Below are 13500 nucleotides of genomic sequence, written 5' to 3' on the forward strand. Positions count from 1 at the left end.
TCGAGCGGCGCGGGAATGGCGGCGGGAGCGGTGGGGACGGACCGGGAGTGACCGGAGTGACCGGGAGTGACCGCTGGGTCAGGGGGGAGGATGGGTGGCCTAGGGCAGCCCCCGGGCCCCTCCCAGCTTTGGAGGACTCTTTGGTAGAAAACTCTCCCATCAAACGAGTGAAAGCAGAAGAATTGCAGTAGGAACGCGCTGAAATTGGGATGCCCTGACTTGACAAAACCTCAGACCCAACTAAACCCCAGACCCAACCACCAACGCCACAAATACGCCTCGGAAACGTGGAAGTTCTCAGCACCCGAGGCCCTGAGCACCCCGGGTGGAGTTCAGGAGGAATTTTACTCCAAGCAAGACAATAGACCCGGTAGCCTGGGGAGGACCCTTCCAATCTGAGTTATTCCATGGCTGTAGGATGAGCTGAAGCGCAGCCTGGGCGTTCTCACCCCAACACCAGCCATTCCCCACCCCTCAGCTGTGTTCCCTCCTTCCCGTGCTCCTTCTATGCCTTCCCCGGCAGTGCCTGACGTTGTATCTCAGTTTGTGACCAGCTCTGTTGGGAATTGACCTCAGCTCTCAGCCCTGGAGCTCTGCACTGACAAGCTGTGACAGTATTTTTTCTGTATTTTTTCTATATATAAAATACAATAATGACACTGCATCTTTACAAGACTTTGTCTCCTCAGGCAGCCAAGAGACTGGGTGTATGAACCAACAAGCCCCTCTTTGCTTTTTGTAAATGTTCCCCTGTCCAGCTGCAGCCCCAGGCTTTCCTTACTCCATGTGGGATTGCTGCAGGAGTTACCAGGAGTGAGCAGTGCTGCTCCAGCCTTTACACCTCATCTTTATCCTGGCTGGCAGGAGGGACAGACTCTGCCCTTGGGGACACACATATCCATAATGCTCCCTCCAGCCAGGAATTCTTCCTGCACATCACATACAGAGAGGGCCCAAACCACTGCCTGGTGACTGAGGAGGCCAAAATTATAATTTGGAAGAACTAAACTCGTGTAGCAGCGTGCAAGGGACAGAATTCCATCCTGCTCCCCGACACCAGGCAAACAGCCAGAGCGCTCCCAAAGTCTGGATGTCTCCGACTCAGGTGTAACCCCTGGGAGCTGCTCTGGGCACGTTCTTACGGTTTGGAGATGTAGTTTCAATATTCCAGCACAGGCAGCCCAGCAGGTGGAGCCCGCTGATCATCCAGGGGTTGATCCCACGGGAATTCCTTCCAGCTGCACTCTGCTTTGCCGTTTAGGCCGTAACTGTGAGCACACTTGTTCTGATGGCACTTCTCTCTAAGTGCTGATGCATTAATTGCTCCAGGTCCTGGCATCACTTTGGCATTTTACTGGCTGGACTTCCCACACTCACAGATCTGTGGTCCAGGAGGAACATCACAGACACGAAACTTGGTGGTATCTCAGCAGTGAAGACAACAACAGGAAACCGGGATGAAGCTGCTCCAAAGGATTGTTGTTCCTGAGGAGAAGGAGTCACGCGATCCCTTCACACGTGGAACACTTGGTGTGAGTTATTCTAAAGAAAGGATTTGTTTTCCAGAAACATTCATTTATTTAATTTTTAAATAGTGTTCTTCAAATCTTGTTCCTTTTACCACACTGTCTTTGGCATTTTTCTCCTGGAACTTTCTTGTGGAGTGGTATAAAATGTAATTAATATGTTTTCTACAGAAAAATAAGTGTTTAACCCACAATTCCCCAAAGTATTAAGTAGCACACCTAAACATTTATCCAGTTGATTACATACAGTAATAGGACAAAACCTTGCTGGGTATGTGCTCTATACCTTGCTGGTATATGCAATGGCACAGAGAACTCCCCTCCCTCCCTCCAGTTCTTTCTGAGGAATCAGCACCATAAGTCAAGGTCGAGCCTTCCAGTGAATTAACTGGTCCCAGTCTGGCAGTAAATTAAAGCAACGGGTAATTTGACAAGATAATTTGCTTTCTACTATGACACATGATAGATTTGCATTAGGGGAAAAAAAAAGTGAAACGAGAATATTCTAGGCAAACACGATCAAGAGATTGAAAAGAGGAGGATGGGAAGGAAAGGTAACTTAAATCCCCTTTTCCCAGATCCATTAGCTCAGTTCTAAATCTGTCTGCAATGTTCTGCAGGCAGAATACATTGGTATGGATGAGGCTCTTCAGTGTTGCCCTTTAAAAACATCAAGTGAGAGAATACACCACAAACATGAACCTCGAACTTAAAGGGTGAATATTCTGATGTTATGAACATGGCAGTGAAAGAAAGGGAGAAAAACATCTCCTTTTCTACTTTTTCAATGAGAGCAGTTTCACAATGAACACCTTTGCTGTTTAATGATCCTTCACTAGAACAGCATTTTTATTAGTCTTTCCCTCTACTCACTGAGGACAACAGAAAAATAAACGCTTAGGAGGAGAAATCCTATCACCTTCATCGATACATTCCGTGTATTAAAACATTTTGCTTAAACTTGAGCTCCACAATCAGTGTGGCACACGAAATCACCTGCGTGGGGTTTTGCACCTGGGTAATTCCTCCTCCCTTCTGAAAAGTCTGTGCAGCAAAGTCCAGCCCTTCTTGTGCCTTGGTACTGCCAGGGAGCCGCAGAAACCAGCAGGAACCGGCAGAAGCAGATGTTGTCATCTGTTGGTCTAATTCCTGATGCGCTAATTTAGCAGTTGAGAACCTGAGAAGCACTTTTAATATGGTCTGGGTATTATAGATATATTTCTCTCTCTATATAAAATTCTACTCTGGATGCTGCGAGTCCAGAGGGCCACTGGGCGCTTGTGCACGGGTGGGTGCGGAGCAGCTGCTGCCTCCCAGCCCTGCCGGCACAGACCCCCTCACACTGGGAAAAGACCCCCCTTCACAGCGGGGACAGACCCCCCATCGTAGTGGGGACAGACCCCCCTCACACCGGGGACAGACCCCCGTCACACCGGGGGGGGGGGCCGCCATCATAGCAGGGACAGCCCTCCCCTCACACCAGGGACAGACCCTCCCTCACAATGGGGACAGACCTCCCTCACACCGGGGGGGGGCCCATCATAGTAGGGACAGCCCTCCTCTCACACCGGGGACAGATCCTCATCACAGCGGGGCAGAAGCTCCTCACACCGGCTACAGACCCCCCCTCGCAGCGGAGACAGCCCTCCCATCACACCGGGGACAGCCCCCCATCGCTGTGGGAACACCCTCCCATCACACTGTGATGAGCGACAGACCCTCATCACAGTGGGGACAGCCCTCCCTCACAGCAGGGACAGACCCTCATGACAGCGGGGACAGCCCTTCCTCACAGCAGGGACAGACCTCACATCACAGCGGGGACAGCCCTCCCTCACAGCAGGGACAGACCTCACATCACAGCGGGGACAGCCCTCCCTCACAGCAGGGACAGACCCTCATGACAGCGGGGACAGACCCTGATGACAGCGGGCACAGCCCCCCGCCCCCAGCGGGGACAGACCCCATCGTGTCTCTCGCCGGGTCCCCGCCCGGCTCATCATCCTCCTCCTCCTCCCTCCCCGCCCGGCGGACCCGCGGTTTAATCACATCCTTTTGAGGCGCAGCCCTGCATTTCGCACCGCATCCCCCCGGCCCAGCGCCCGTGGCCATTCCTGAGGTTGCCTTCAGCCTCCCTCTAGTGGATTGGCCTAAAATGGTCCTTCCACGGGCGATCCCGGAGCTTTAGAGCGGCTCCAAACTACAAATACCAGCAGCTCCAGCACCGCTGAGAGGGCCCAGGACCCACCTCTCCTAGAATAAACCTCTCCGCTTTATTCCTGCAAGCATTTCTAAAGATTTTTGCTTTTCGTGTATAGCCACAAAAGCCCACGGCGAGGAAAGCGTTTTGAAACATTCTGCTTGGATTCGCTAATTTTTTTAGCCGCTCTTTTATTTTTCCCGTGGTGGGTGGGCCCTTCCTGCCTCAGAGTGACGGTGACAGAAGGACCCAGACCTTTAATCCTGTTTCGCAGCAGGTTTAACAGGAGAGCGGCTGCAGCAGCCCGGGAATGACCATGGAGAAAATCCTGAAGGCAGAGCTGAACACCAACATTCTGAAGGCCGTGGGGAGCTCGGGGGGAGGATGTATCAGCCAGGGCCAAGCGTATGAGACAGACAGCGGGCGGGTGTTCGTGAAAATCAACCACAAACCTCAGGTCAGTGCCAGCAGATCTTTGACTACTCCTATGGTTGCATGTAGAGAGGTTTTCATTGTTAACAATTCGGAGTTTTGCACTTTCAGGCTGACTTTTAATTTTTCCAGCTTTCAGTGATCTTTTAAAAGCTGGATCTGTTTTATATCCGGTATCAGCGCAGCAGGTTTGGTTAGTGTGAAATGAGGTGTAATGCGACGTGATAACCCTCACCCTCATGGCAATTCCTGCAAAAAGGAGGCCACGCACAAAGCTGTCATTGTGGTACTTGGAGTTTGGAAAAGCCCAGAGCTGACTTTGCATTCACTGTGCTCTTTTTCATGTTCCAGTTGAGAGGATCAATAGTGGGAGGGAGCAAACACGGGCCAGTGCTAAAACTCATGTATTATCTTTAAAGCTGCAGAGGTTTCAAACATCCCCGTTGCTTTTTGCATTTCTAGAAGTAAAATTCTTCAGGCCAAACTCTTGACTTTTCTATTACTAAATGGATACTCAATTGCTTTTTCTAACACTGCAGTGCATCAGAAATTTGCATTATCAATATCAAAACCATCCTAAACTGCCGTGAAGAACAGCAGCTTTGCTTCAAAAACACAAAGCACAGGCTGAGTGTTTGTGCTGTCATCCCCATCAGTGGCCACTGACCTTGGAGAAAGGAAAACCAGTTTAAGGGTTCAGTCTTTTCCCTCATTTAGCAGTGGCTACTTGGGGTTTTGGAGGAGTAGGTCTTGGGCATTATCCTCAGAGGTGCTGTTATATCCAAGTAGTTTGGTATCTCCATAAGCAGCTGGAAATCAGGGTGAAATGTGACATATCCTACTACCCTGGAATGAATTTAGGAAAAAAAAGAAGTTAGGATTAAGGCACTCAAGTCTCCCTGTGTGGACTGAAGCCTTGCTGCAGCTCTGTCCTTTTATGAAGAGGAATTAACTCCTTTTCAGTCTGTAAAGGGGTTGTTGTTTTCCAAAGTAACTCATTGCAGACACCCATAGTTTAGCCCAGGGATATTCTTATTCCTTGACAGGCTAGAACAATGTTTGAAGGGGAAATGGCAAGTTTGGAAGCAATCCAGAAAACCAAGACTGTGAGAGTTCCTCAGCCCATTAAAGTGATTGACCTGCCTGGAGGAGGAGCAATGTTTGCCATGGAGTACCTGAAGATGAAGCACCTCAGCAAGTATGTCCATACATCTCTTTGTACTGTGTTTTGGGGTATATTTCTGTATATCTTGCAGTCAGTCAGAAAACTTCATGAGCAGAGTTGCTCTGATCTCTCAGAGGTGGAGCTTCTCTCTGTCGACATCTGTGTTTGTTACAGATGATTTTGGTCCATTTTTCTCTCTTGAGATTTTTCATGGAGTTTCTTTTCCCAGCTCATCAGGTTTCTTTAACCCTCCAGGCTGCTCAGGTCTTTTCTCTCAGTAGAATCTTCCAGTATGATTTGAGTCATGATTAAGTTAAGATGACATGAAGTTCCATTTCATCTGTCAGCCAACCTGAACACGGAATTCAGGGGTCACATGTTCTTGAAAACAGGGTTTCAGCAGTTCACTGATGCATCCTGGGCCATATGGGAACATTGTCATGCCTCTTCTGGCAGCTGTTTGTCCAGCCTGTATATTTTTATTGGGACAATATTGGCAATTCCACAGCCTCCTCAAATAGTCCATTCCAGTCCATCCCACTGTTCCTAGGAAGGATTTTCCAATGTCTGTCCTCAGTCCTCCTGACTGTGATTTTAAACCCATTATTTTCTCCCTATTCTGGGCATTAGAAGAAATTAGCTGGCATCCCTGCAGCTGCTGTTAAGGGACCTGTGGAATATTTAACTGGTTTTTAGTTCTCTGTCTTCAGCATTAAGCAACCTTGACTCAGTCCCTGCCTTTGGCTTCTTTCCAGATTTACCATTCCCACTGCTGTTCAGCTGATCTGGAAGGATAAAGCCCAATAGTTGATACCATGTTCTGTCCTCAGCTGATAGTGAGACTGATAAGGAAGAGCCCCTGATTCTCCTGCCCTCTCTGCTCCTGTTTATACCACCTTGTGCTCTATTTACCTTTCTTGCAAGAACATTGACTTATGTCCATTTTATTACCTGTTACAGCCTGTGTCTTCGGAGCTGTTGTTAAGTCACTTGCCTGTTATGTGCTTGTGAAGTTGATTAAGGTTCTATGTTTGCCAAAAATATCCTCGTTCATATTTAATTGAGGGGTCTTTTTCCCCTGTTACTTGTCTACTTCCAGTTTAATTTTGCTTTTCTTGATCCTACAGATATTCCTCAAAGCTGGGAGAGCAGATAGCAGAGCTTCATCTTTATAACCAGAAACTTGGAGAGAAGCTGAGGAGTGAGGGAAGCACAATTGGTAGAGTATTGATGTCATGTACTTAACCAAAAAGGGAGCAATTCCTTTGGCTGTGGTGCAGTGTTGCATTATAATTTTAATGATAATTAAAGTCAATAATGGAACAGTTTTGTGAGCTGTGTCCCTCCTGTCCTGCTTAAAGTTATTTTGTCCGCCTATTCCCTGAAATTAAGGTCTGTGTTTGCAAACTTTACCATGGAAGAGCCTCTAATATTTATTTTATTTTGTAGGAAAAGGAGCCGGTCACTCTGAGTCCCACTATGTGGATAAGTTTGGGTTCCACACAGCCACCTGCTGTGGTTACATACCACAGGTATGGGACATTCCGTGGCTGGGAAAACCGACAGGCACTTGGATAGGTCTGGAAACTCCTTGTTCCATTGGCCTCCAGCTTTGCTTTCCCTGTTCCATCCTGCCCAGGGGAACACAAGGACTGTCCAACACGTGTGCCTTGGTACAGAGCATGTGGCCAGCACATGGTGGATTGAGTGAGAGTTTGAAATGATGGGGTGGCTCTTCAGCTTGGTGATACTTAATCAAATCAGTATCCCTTCCCACACCATGTCTTGGTTTTGTTTTTGTTCACCCCCTACTATATGGATCTCAAATGGCAAACCCCACTGCTTTAGGAGAGCCTCGTCATGTAACACGTCACATCAGACATGGAAAGGGCTCTCAGAGATAATTCCACCATTTTCTGGCTCTGCACATGCCAGGATTTCATTCCATGATTTAACTGATTGAACTTTCAATATCTCAAACTCTTTGCTAAATACAACTTTTCACCAAAATAGAAACGAGTTACCTGGTAAAAATTAACAAATATTTCTGCATTTCCGGAAAGGTTTGAAACATGATATGGAACAACAGACATGATCTCACCATAAATCACCAAATACCTTAAGAAAATGGGTCTGAATGAAAATAGCAAGAACCTCAACTTCTGTCTCATGGTAGAGAGAGCCCCACCTAAGTGAGGGAGAAAGCAGCATTCCCAAAAGAACAACCAACAAAGCACCTCAGGACACTGTGCGTTGGTCACACTGACACGGTCCAGGCCACTGTGTGATCATCAAACATGGATCTCTAGCTATGATCAACTCTGACTGCACATGTATTAAAATTGTGTGTCACAAACCTCTGTGCTGGATTTTCCAGGTGAACGAGTGGCAGAGCGACTGGCCGTCCTTCTTCATCCGTCACCGACTCCAGGCTCAGCTGGATATGATTGAGAGGGATTATGGAGACAGAGAAGCCAGAGAACTTTGGTCGCAGCTGAAAGTACGAACCATGTCTTAAATCTGTCGTTTAGAACGTCAGAAAATGTGCATCAGTGGGTTTGTAAAGGTGTTTTATAAGAGAGTTACCTTGCTTAGGATGAGCAGTGGTGAGTGGACAGTGGGTCCAACAACACTGTCAGCTGAACAGGATTCCTGTTGCTCTTTCATTTTTTATAGATAGTGAAAATAAACCTGTAATTCAGCACTGACATTTAATTCTGATAATGATAAGATGGTAAATCCAATCTAAGAGCTTGGTGTTACAAACTGGGTGAGATTCTTCTGCCTGGACAGGTTTTTTTTACATGGTCCAGGTTCACAGCCAGGCTGGGTCAGGCCACACTCCATGCAGCACTCAGGGAACACCAGGGATGTGTTCCTCTGCAAGCTCCACCTCACAAATTTATTCTTTAATTCTACTTCAGTGGTGTAGATGTTTCACTGCTGCCATTTTTGCCATTGAAATGTTTTAATTTAAACGACATTTATTTTGTATTTCTCTGACAGCCAACACTATCCACGTGTAGAAATAATACATTAATATTAGGTGTTGATACTAGACTGTGATAAATGCTTTGCTAAGCTCTGTCAAGAACAAATCCAGAATATTTATTACTGGCAGTCCAGGTTTGTGCTTGTAGCCATCAGCTTCCCAGGCACTCCATGGGGGCAGCATTTGTCCAGCACAGACTCTTACGTCCTACAGTACTTTATTTTATGTAATATTTTCTTCCTAACGCTTTAATTGTTGCCTGCTTGTCCTTTTTCAGCCAAAGATTCCTGAAATGTTCTGTGATGTGGAAATCGTTCCCTCTCTCCTGCACGGGGACCTGTGGGCCGGGAATGTGGCTGAGGACGAGTCCGGGCCCATTATCTTTGACCCTGCCTCCTTCTACGGCCACTCGGAGTTCGAACTGGCCATTGCCGGGATGTTTGGGGGCTTCAGCAGCTCTTTTTTCTCTGCCTATCACAGCAAAATACCCAAAGCTCCAGGATTTGACAAACGAAACAAGCTGTATCAGCTCTTTAATTACATAAACCACTGGAACCATTTCGGGACGGGGTACAGGGGCTCTACCCTAAACATGATGAGAAAACTCCTGAAGTAACCAGGTAGGTTTGAGAAATTCCAACGTATTCTCTTAGGAATGGGCAGCCCCTGCTCATCCAAAGTACCACAAACTCAGAATTGGTGGTGAAACACCTGACATGGAATAGGCTTAATGCACTTCTGAGCCTCACTAATTAAGAGCAATTGTGTAATTTTTAACTTGGGCACTAGTTTCCCAGCACAGATTTCCCCTGCTGAAGGAAAGGGCTGTAATGTTTGGGGGGGGCCCACTGGGTTGTAAAAGCAGCAGGACAGTCAGCCTGACTCTGCTGTCTCACCTCACAGCTGCTGTTTTCCCACAGTTGTTCCACAGCAGCATCTTCCCACTCCTGCTGCTCCATCAGCAGTTTGTTATGGAGAGCTGCAGTTGTGGGACTGTGGTGCTGGAAATAACAACGAGTTCCTTACTGTTCTGTTTACTTTTCTGTCTGTGTTCCCGTCCCTTTTCCCATGAATATTTCTATAGTCTTCCCTTTTCCTTTCCTTTTCCCATGACAAGTGTCCTAATCCAAAGTTCCAGTCAGATTCTGTGAATCTGAAGATGAAAACATTCTCTTTTTGATTTAAGGAGCAGACGAGGCCCTTTGGCTGCACTTGCAAACATATGTAATTAATAATATTTCTAATATTTAATTTAATGTAATTTACTCTCAGGCTTTTTGTTTTTCTCTTGCTGTGAGAACTGAAATTCCAGTGGTATTTCCTAAAAAAGGACGTCTAGTTCCTTGGTAATTAACTGTATGATCAGAAGTGGGTTATTACCACCCGAGTTTGATAACATTTCATAGGTTTAGTGTGATATTTCAGTGTGTTGTACTACAATAGTAACATATTTAAATAACTTTGTAAAAAGACAGCAAAATGTGGGAGGGAGGCTCCGTATTTTGGTGACAAGAAGCACCTGTGGCTGCTGGATTGGTCAGTGCTTGATGTATTTTCAGTTTTAGAAGATGAGGTGCAGTGGGCAAAGCTGGTCTGTTGTGCCCCCGCTGGGTTATGGAAGGAGCAGTGTCAAATCCACTGGCTTTGTGAGGGTTTTATTGTCCCTCACTGCTTTATTTTTACAGAAAACGTGGGCAGTGGGAATTTGGGGAGAAAACTGTTCAGCAAAGACAGTGGTTACGATGTGAGCTCGAGTACATTAGTGAATCTGTGGGGTTTTAATGGGAGAAAGTGGTAAAGAAAGTAAAAGTAAGTGCAGTTCCACAAATATTGATGTGAATTAGAAGATTTGGCTAAGAGTGACTTCACTATTTAGGCTTCTGACTGTTGTCGTGACAAGTAATAAAATGTAATATTCAAAATGCTAGTATATGTTTAGACTTTTTTGCACTTCAAATGGTTGTGCTATAAAGATTTCATAGAGTTTAAAGTTCGATATTGTGATTGGTACAGTTTAAAACAATGCACTTTGCTCTCTGTAAATAGGGTACAAATAGGGAAAAATTGTTACTTCCTTCGAATCGGGGGAATCTGTCACAGCTGGTTATAAAACTTAATAGAACTGGAACAGTGGAAAAGTGGAATAGTAGAGTTGGGACACAGCTGGAATTGTGGCTGATGGCTGGAAGATCCAGGTTTGGGAAAGAGCAGAGTGCATGTGCAGTAGTGTTTATGGATGTGAACAAACCCACCTGTATTACACTGCTGTGAACTTAAACTCCTTCTCAAATAAAACACTTGCCTTGCAGAAACCAGGTGTTTGGTGTACCTGTGTCTGGTGCCTGTGGTTTGTCTCAACGAATTTGAGCCTGAAGATAAGGTATTTGGGTGTGGATGGAGCTGCTGGATACCAGGAAAGGGCAGCTGCCTTCCCGACATCCTGGCCAGGCTGAAGTGCCTCCCTGCATTCCCTGTACAGTCAGTGGAACTGTAGTTGTAGCTTTCAGGGTTCCAATGTTGTTTCCAGAATTTTGGGGGGTTTAGGTTGTTAACCAGGTTAATGTTGTATGCAGTGTCTTGGTGTGGGTTGGGTGAGGAATGGAGGCCATGGATAAATAACAGCAGTATCCAGATGCCTCGCCCGCTCCTTGTGCAACCGATGTCCCCATCCCAGATCCTTCCTCTTGCAGTCCCATCCCTGTTCCCTTCCCCAGGGGTCCCTATCCTTGTCCTCACCCCTGGGTCCCCTTCCCTGGGTGTCCCCATGCTTGGGAGCCCATTCCCACATGCCTATCCTTGCCGCCATCCCCAGGACCCCATAGTTGGGTGTCCCTGTCCCTGGTGAGTGCTCCCAGGCTGAGTGTCCCTAAGGGTGGGTGTCCCCAGGGTGGGTGTCCACAGCCTGGATGTCCCTGTCCCCAGTAGGGGGGATGTCCCCAGCCTGGATGTCCCCAGGGTGAGTGTCCACAACGTGGGTGGCCCTGTCCCCAGTCTGGATGTCCCCATCCTCGTGGGTGTCCCATTGTTGGTGTCCCCAGGCTGGGTGTCCCTGTACCTGCTGGGTGTGTCCCCAGGGTGGGTGTCTCTGCTCAGTGTTCCTGTCCTCAGGCCAGGTGTCCCTGTCCCCATGGTGAGTGTGTCCCTGTCCCCATGGTGGGTGTGTCCCTGTCCCCATGGTGGGTGTGTCCCTGTCCCCATGGTGGGTGTGTCCCTGTCCCCGTGGTGGGTGTGTCCCCGCAGCTCCCCCGCCCCTCGCTCCGCGGATCCGCCTCCCTTGTTCCCTGCCGGCGCCCGTAGGAGGCGGGAGCAGCGGCGGCGCGGGGCGGGCCCGGAGCGGCCCCGGCTGTTTTTCCCGGCCATTGATTGTCCCGGCCATCGCCCCGGGACGGGCGGGGGGTCCGGGTATCGCTCACCCTTCGCGGGGCTGTGCCCGGAGCCCCGCGGGGCGGACGGCGGGGGAAGGCGGCAGGACCGGGCGGGGCCGCGGGAGGGACCGCGGGAGGGACCGCGTGGTGCGGCCGGGCGGGGAGTGCGGGGCGGCGGCACCGACCTGCCCTGCCCCGTGTCACCGCACCGGGACCCGCCTGCCCCGTGTCACCGCACCGGGACCCGCCTGCCCCGTGTCACCGCACCGGGACGGGATGGACGGAGCGGGGCCGGGGCCGGAGGAAGGCGAGGAGCGGGAGCCCGGGGCCGTCAGCGAGAGGAGTTTCCTGGAGAGCTTCACCGAGAGCCGGGAGGTCGCCGAGCTCATCGCGAACCTCAGGGGCGTCTTCGGGGAGCTGGTGACCCGGGAGATGGCCGTGGAGCGGTTCGTGGGTAAGCACGGCATCCACAGAGCGTGCTATTGCTAAACACCAACGTTTTGCTATGTAAAATCTTCTATTATGTATTGTTTTGTTATTGCTGATAATCAAAAAGGCGCCAAAAGTCTTAATTTTTAGGTCATTGATAATGCTGGAAATTTATCAACAGGTGGTTCAGGTTTGTGTTTTTTGCTCGTTTTGTTTCCCATCCTTTATTACCTGGTATTTAGCCACTATAATTAAAAATCCTGGTCTTAGGTCTCAGAAATCAGAATTCCGACTCCTATTTTGCCTCCAGTTTCCTATTCAAATGCAGGCTGTAATTCAGTTAAAGTTTATATGTCTATCAAATAAAATACTTTTTGTAGCTAATTACTTGTCAAAACATTCACATTTTGCGCTTTAAAGTGGCAATTTAATATTTTTGCTCTTCTGTTTCATAGGGAACGTGAAGGGTTTTGAATCCATACAGATCATGTATTTTTTTTTCTGAGTGGAGGTAACTTGGATCTGATTTTTGTGCCACCTGATGAAAGCTGTTCTGTCCCCAGACCTCAGCTGAACCTGGGAGGGCTGTAATTAGGTGCCTGCAGGGGTGTCCTGGGTAATCAGCCCGTTACAAGGCACATCTGTCAGAATATTGTTGGGTCAATATTCTGACCAGGTGATTTGCGAAAGTTAATTCAGCGCTTCATGAATTTACAAACTGACTCTTGCAGACTCGCATTTTGCAAATACTTCTGCAGAGAGTGGTGAAATTGCAAAAACTTACAGTCAAAATATTGATCCAGCAGCTGTGTTTTTGACAGAAAGAAACCAGGTAAGCAAACAATAAAGCAGAAACTGCAAATTTAGAGATTTAAGCCTGCAGAAGTTCCTTACTAGCGTTGTATTTGGTTGACTGAATTGACTGTTCCATCTGAGGAGGCCAGTGATGAACATGTAGCTGTTCAGAGAGCAGTACCCAGAACACTCACAGTCTTTGATCATTCAGTGTCACAGGTGAAATGTCAGGTTTCAGTGGGGTAGAAAAAGCCATTGCTGCAAAAATCTCGGTGTCTGAGAGGCATCATCTCCCCCAGCAGATCACCCTGCTGTGCCTCTCTCTGTGTCACATCATGTGTGCTGTCTCTGGGTATTTAAATTGAATTTGTGAGCTTTCTGCCTGCCTGTCATTGCTCAGTAAATACAGGCTCAATATACTTAAAACTGACAGGTACTGTGCAGGTGGTTCAGTATTGGGTTATAATATTCAGTGTCCTCAGGTGTCATTTGATCCTTCCTGGGCAAAATGTCCCAAATCTGTTAAGATTGTGGTCAGTGTGTGGGCTGGAATGCTGAAACTTAGGGAATACCTTTAATCTGTGTGCAGGGTTTAA

The 13500-nt window shown here is 47.9% G+C and overlaps 2 protein-coding genes across 5 annotated transcripts in view; both read left to right on the top strand.

The window, feature by feature from the left end:
- The first annotated feature begins 70 nt into the window (after nt 1-70).
- On the top strand, nt 71-10627 carry FN3K (fructosamine 3 kinase). 2 transcript variants are annotated; one of them, XM_039390354.1, is made up of 7 exons: nt 71-1532; nt 4004-4183; nt 5205-5356; nt 6451-6542; nt 6773-6855; nt 7701-7823; nt 8593-9071. In XM_039390354.1, the coding sequence occupies exons 2-7, from the start codon at nt 4037-4039 to the stop codon at nt 8929-8931; spliced, it is 936 nt and encodes a 311-aa protein (XP_039246288.1). In that variant the 5' UTR covers nt 71-1532; nt 4004-4036; the 3' UTR covers nt 8932-9071. The 2 variants fall into 2 exon arrangements, with proteins under 2 accessions (XP_039246288.1, XP_027571460.1); XM_027715659.2 differs by lacking the exon at nt 71-1532 and having other exon boundaries at nt 3847-4183; nt 8593-10627.
- Nucleotides 10628-10745: 118 nt separating this feature from the next.
- The window catches only part of TBCD (tubulin folding cofactor D), a 118550-nt gene continuing 115795 nt past the window's right edge, over nt 10746-13500 (top strand). For 2 of the 3 annotated variants that reach the window (XM_027715648.2, XM_039390352.1), the window contains exon 1: nt 10746-12134. In XM_027715648.2, the coding sequence (XP_027571449.2) occupies nt 11489-12134 (646 nt within the window). In that variant the 5' untranslated portion in view covers nt 10746-11488. The remainder of the gene's footprint in view (nt 12135-13500) is intronic. The other variant, XM_027715649.2, reaches the window with a different exon arrangement.

Source organism: Pipra filicauda, unplaced genomic scaffold (assembly GCF_003945595.2).
Source record: "Pipra filicauda isolate LSUMZ 115617 unplaced genomic scaffold, ASM394559v2 scaffold80_size11013439_pilon, whole genome shotgun sequence".
NCBI classification, from domain to species: Eukaryota; Metazoa; Chordata; class Aves; order Passeriformes; family Pipridae; genus Pipra; species Pipra filicauda.

Excerpts from the sequence above, each read along its gene's own strand:
- FN3K (XM_039390354.1), top strand. The coding sequence starts at position 4,037 with ATGACCATGGAGAAAATCCTGAAGGCAGAGCTGAACACCAACATTCTG. Across the intron at positions 4,184-5,204 it reads AAATCAACCACAAACCTCAG|GCTAGAACAATGTTTGAAGG; the intron begins GTCAGTGCCAGC and ends ATTCCTTGACAG. Across the intron at positions 5,357-6,450 it reads AAGATGAAGCACCTCAGCAA|ATATTCCTCAAAGCTGGGAG; the intron begins GTATGTCCATAC and ends TTGATCCTACAG.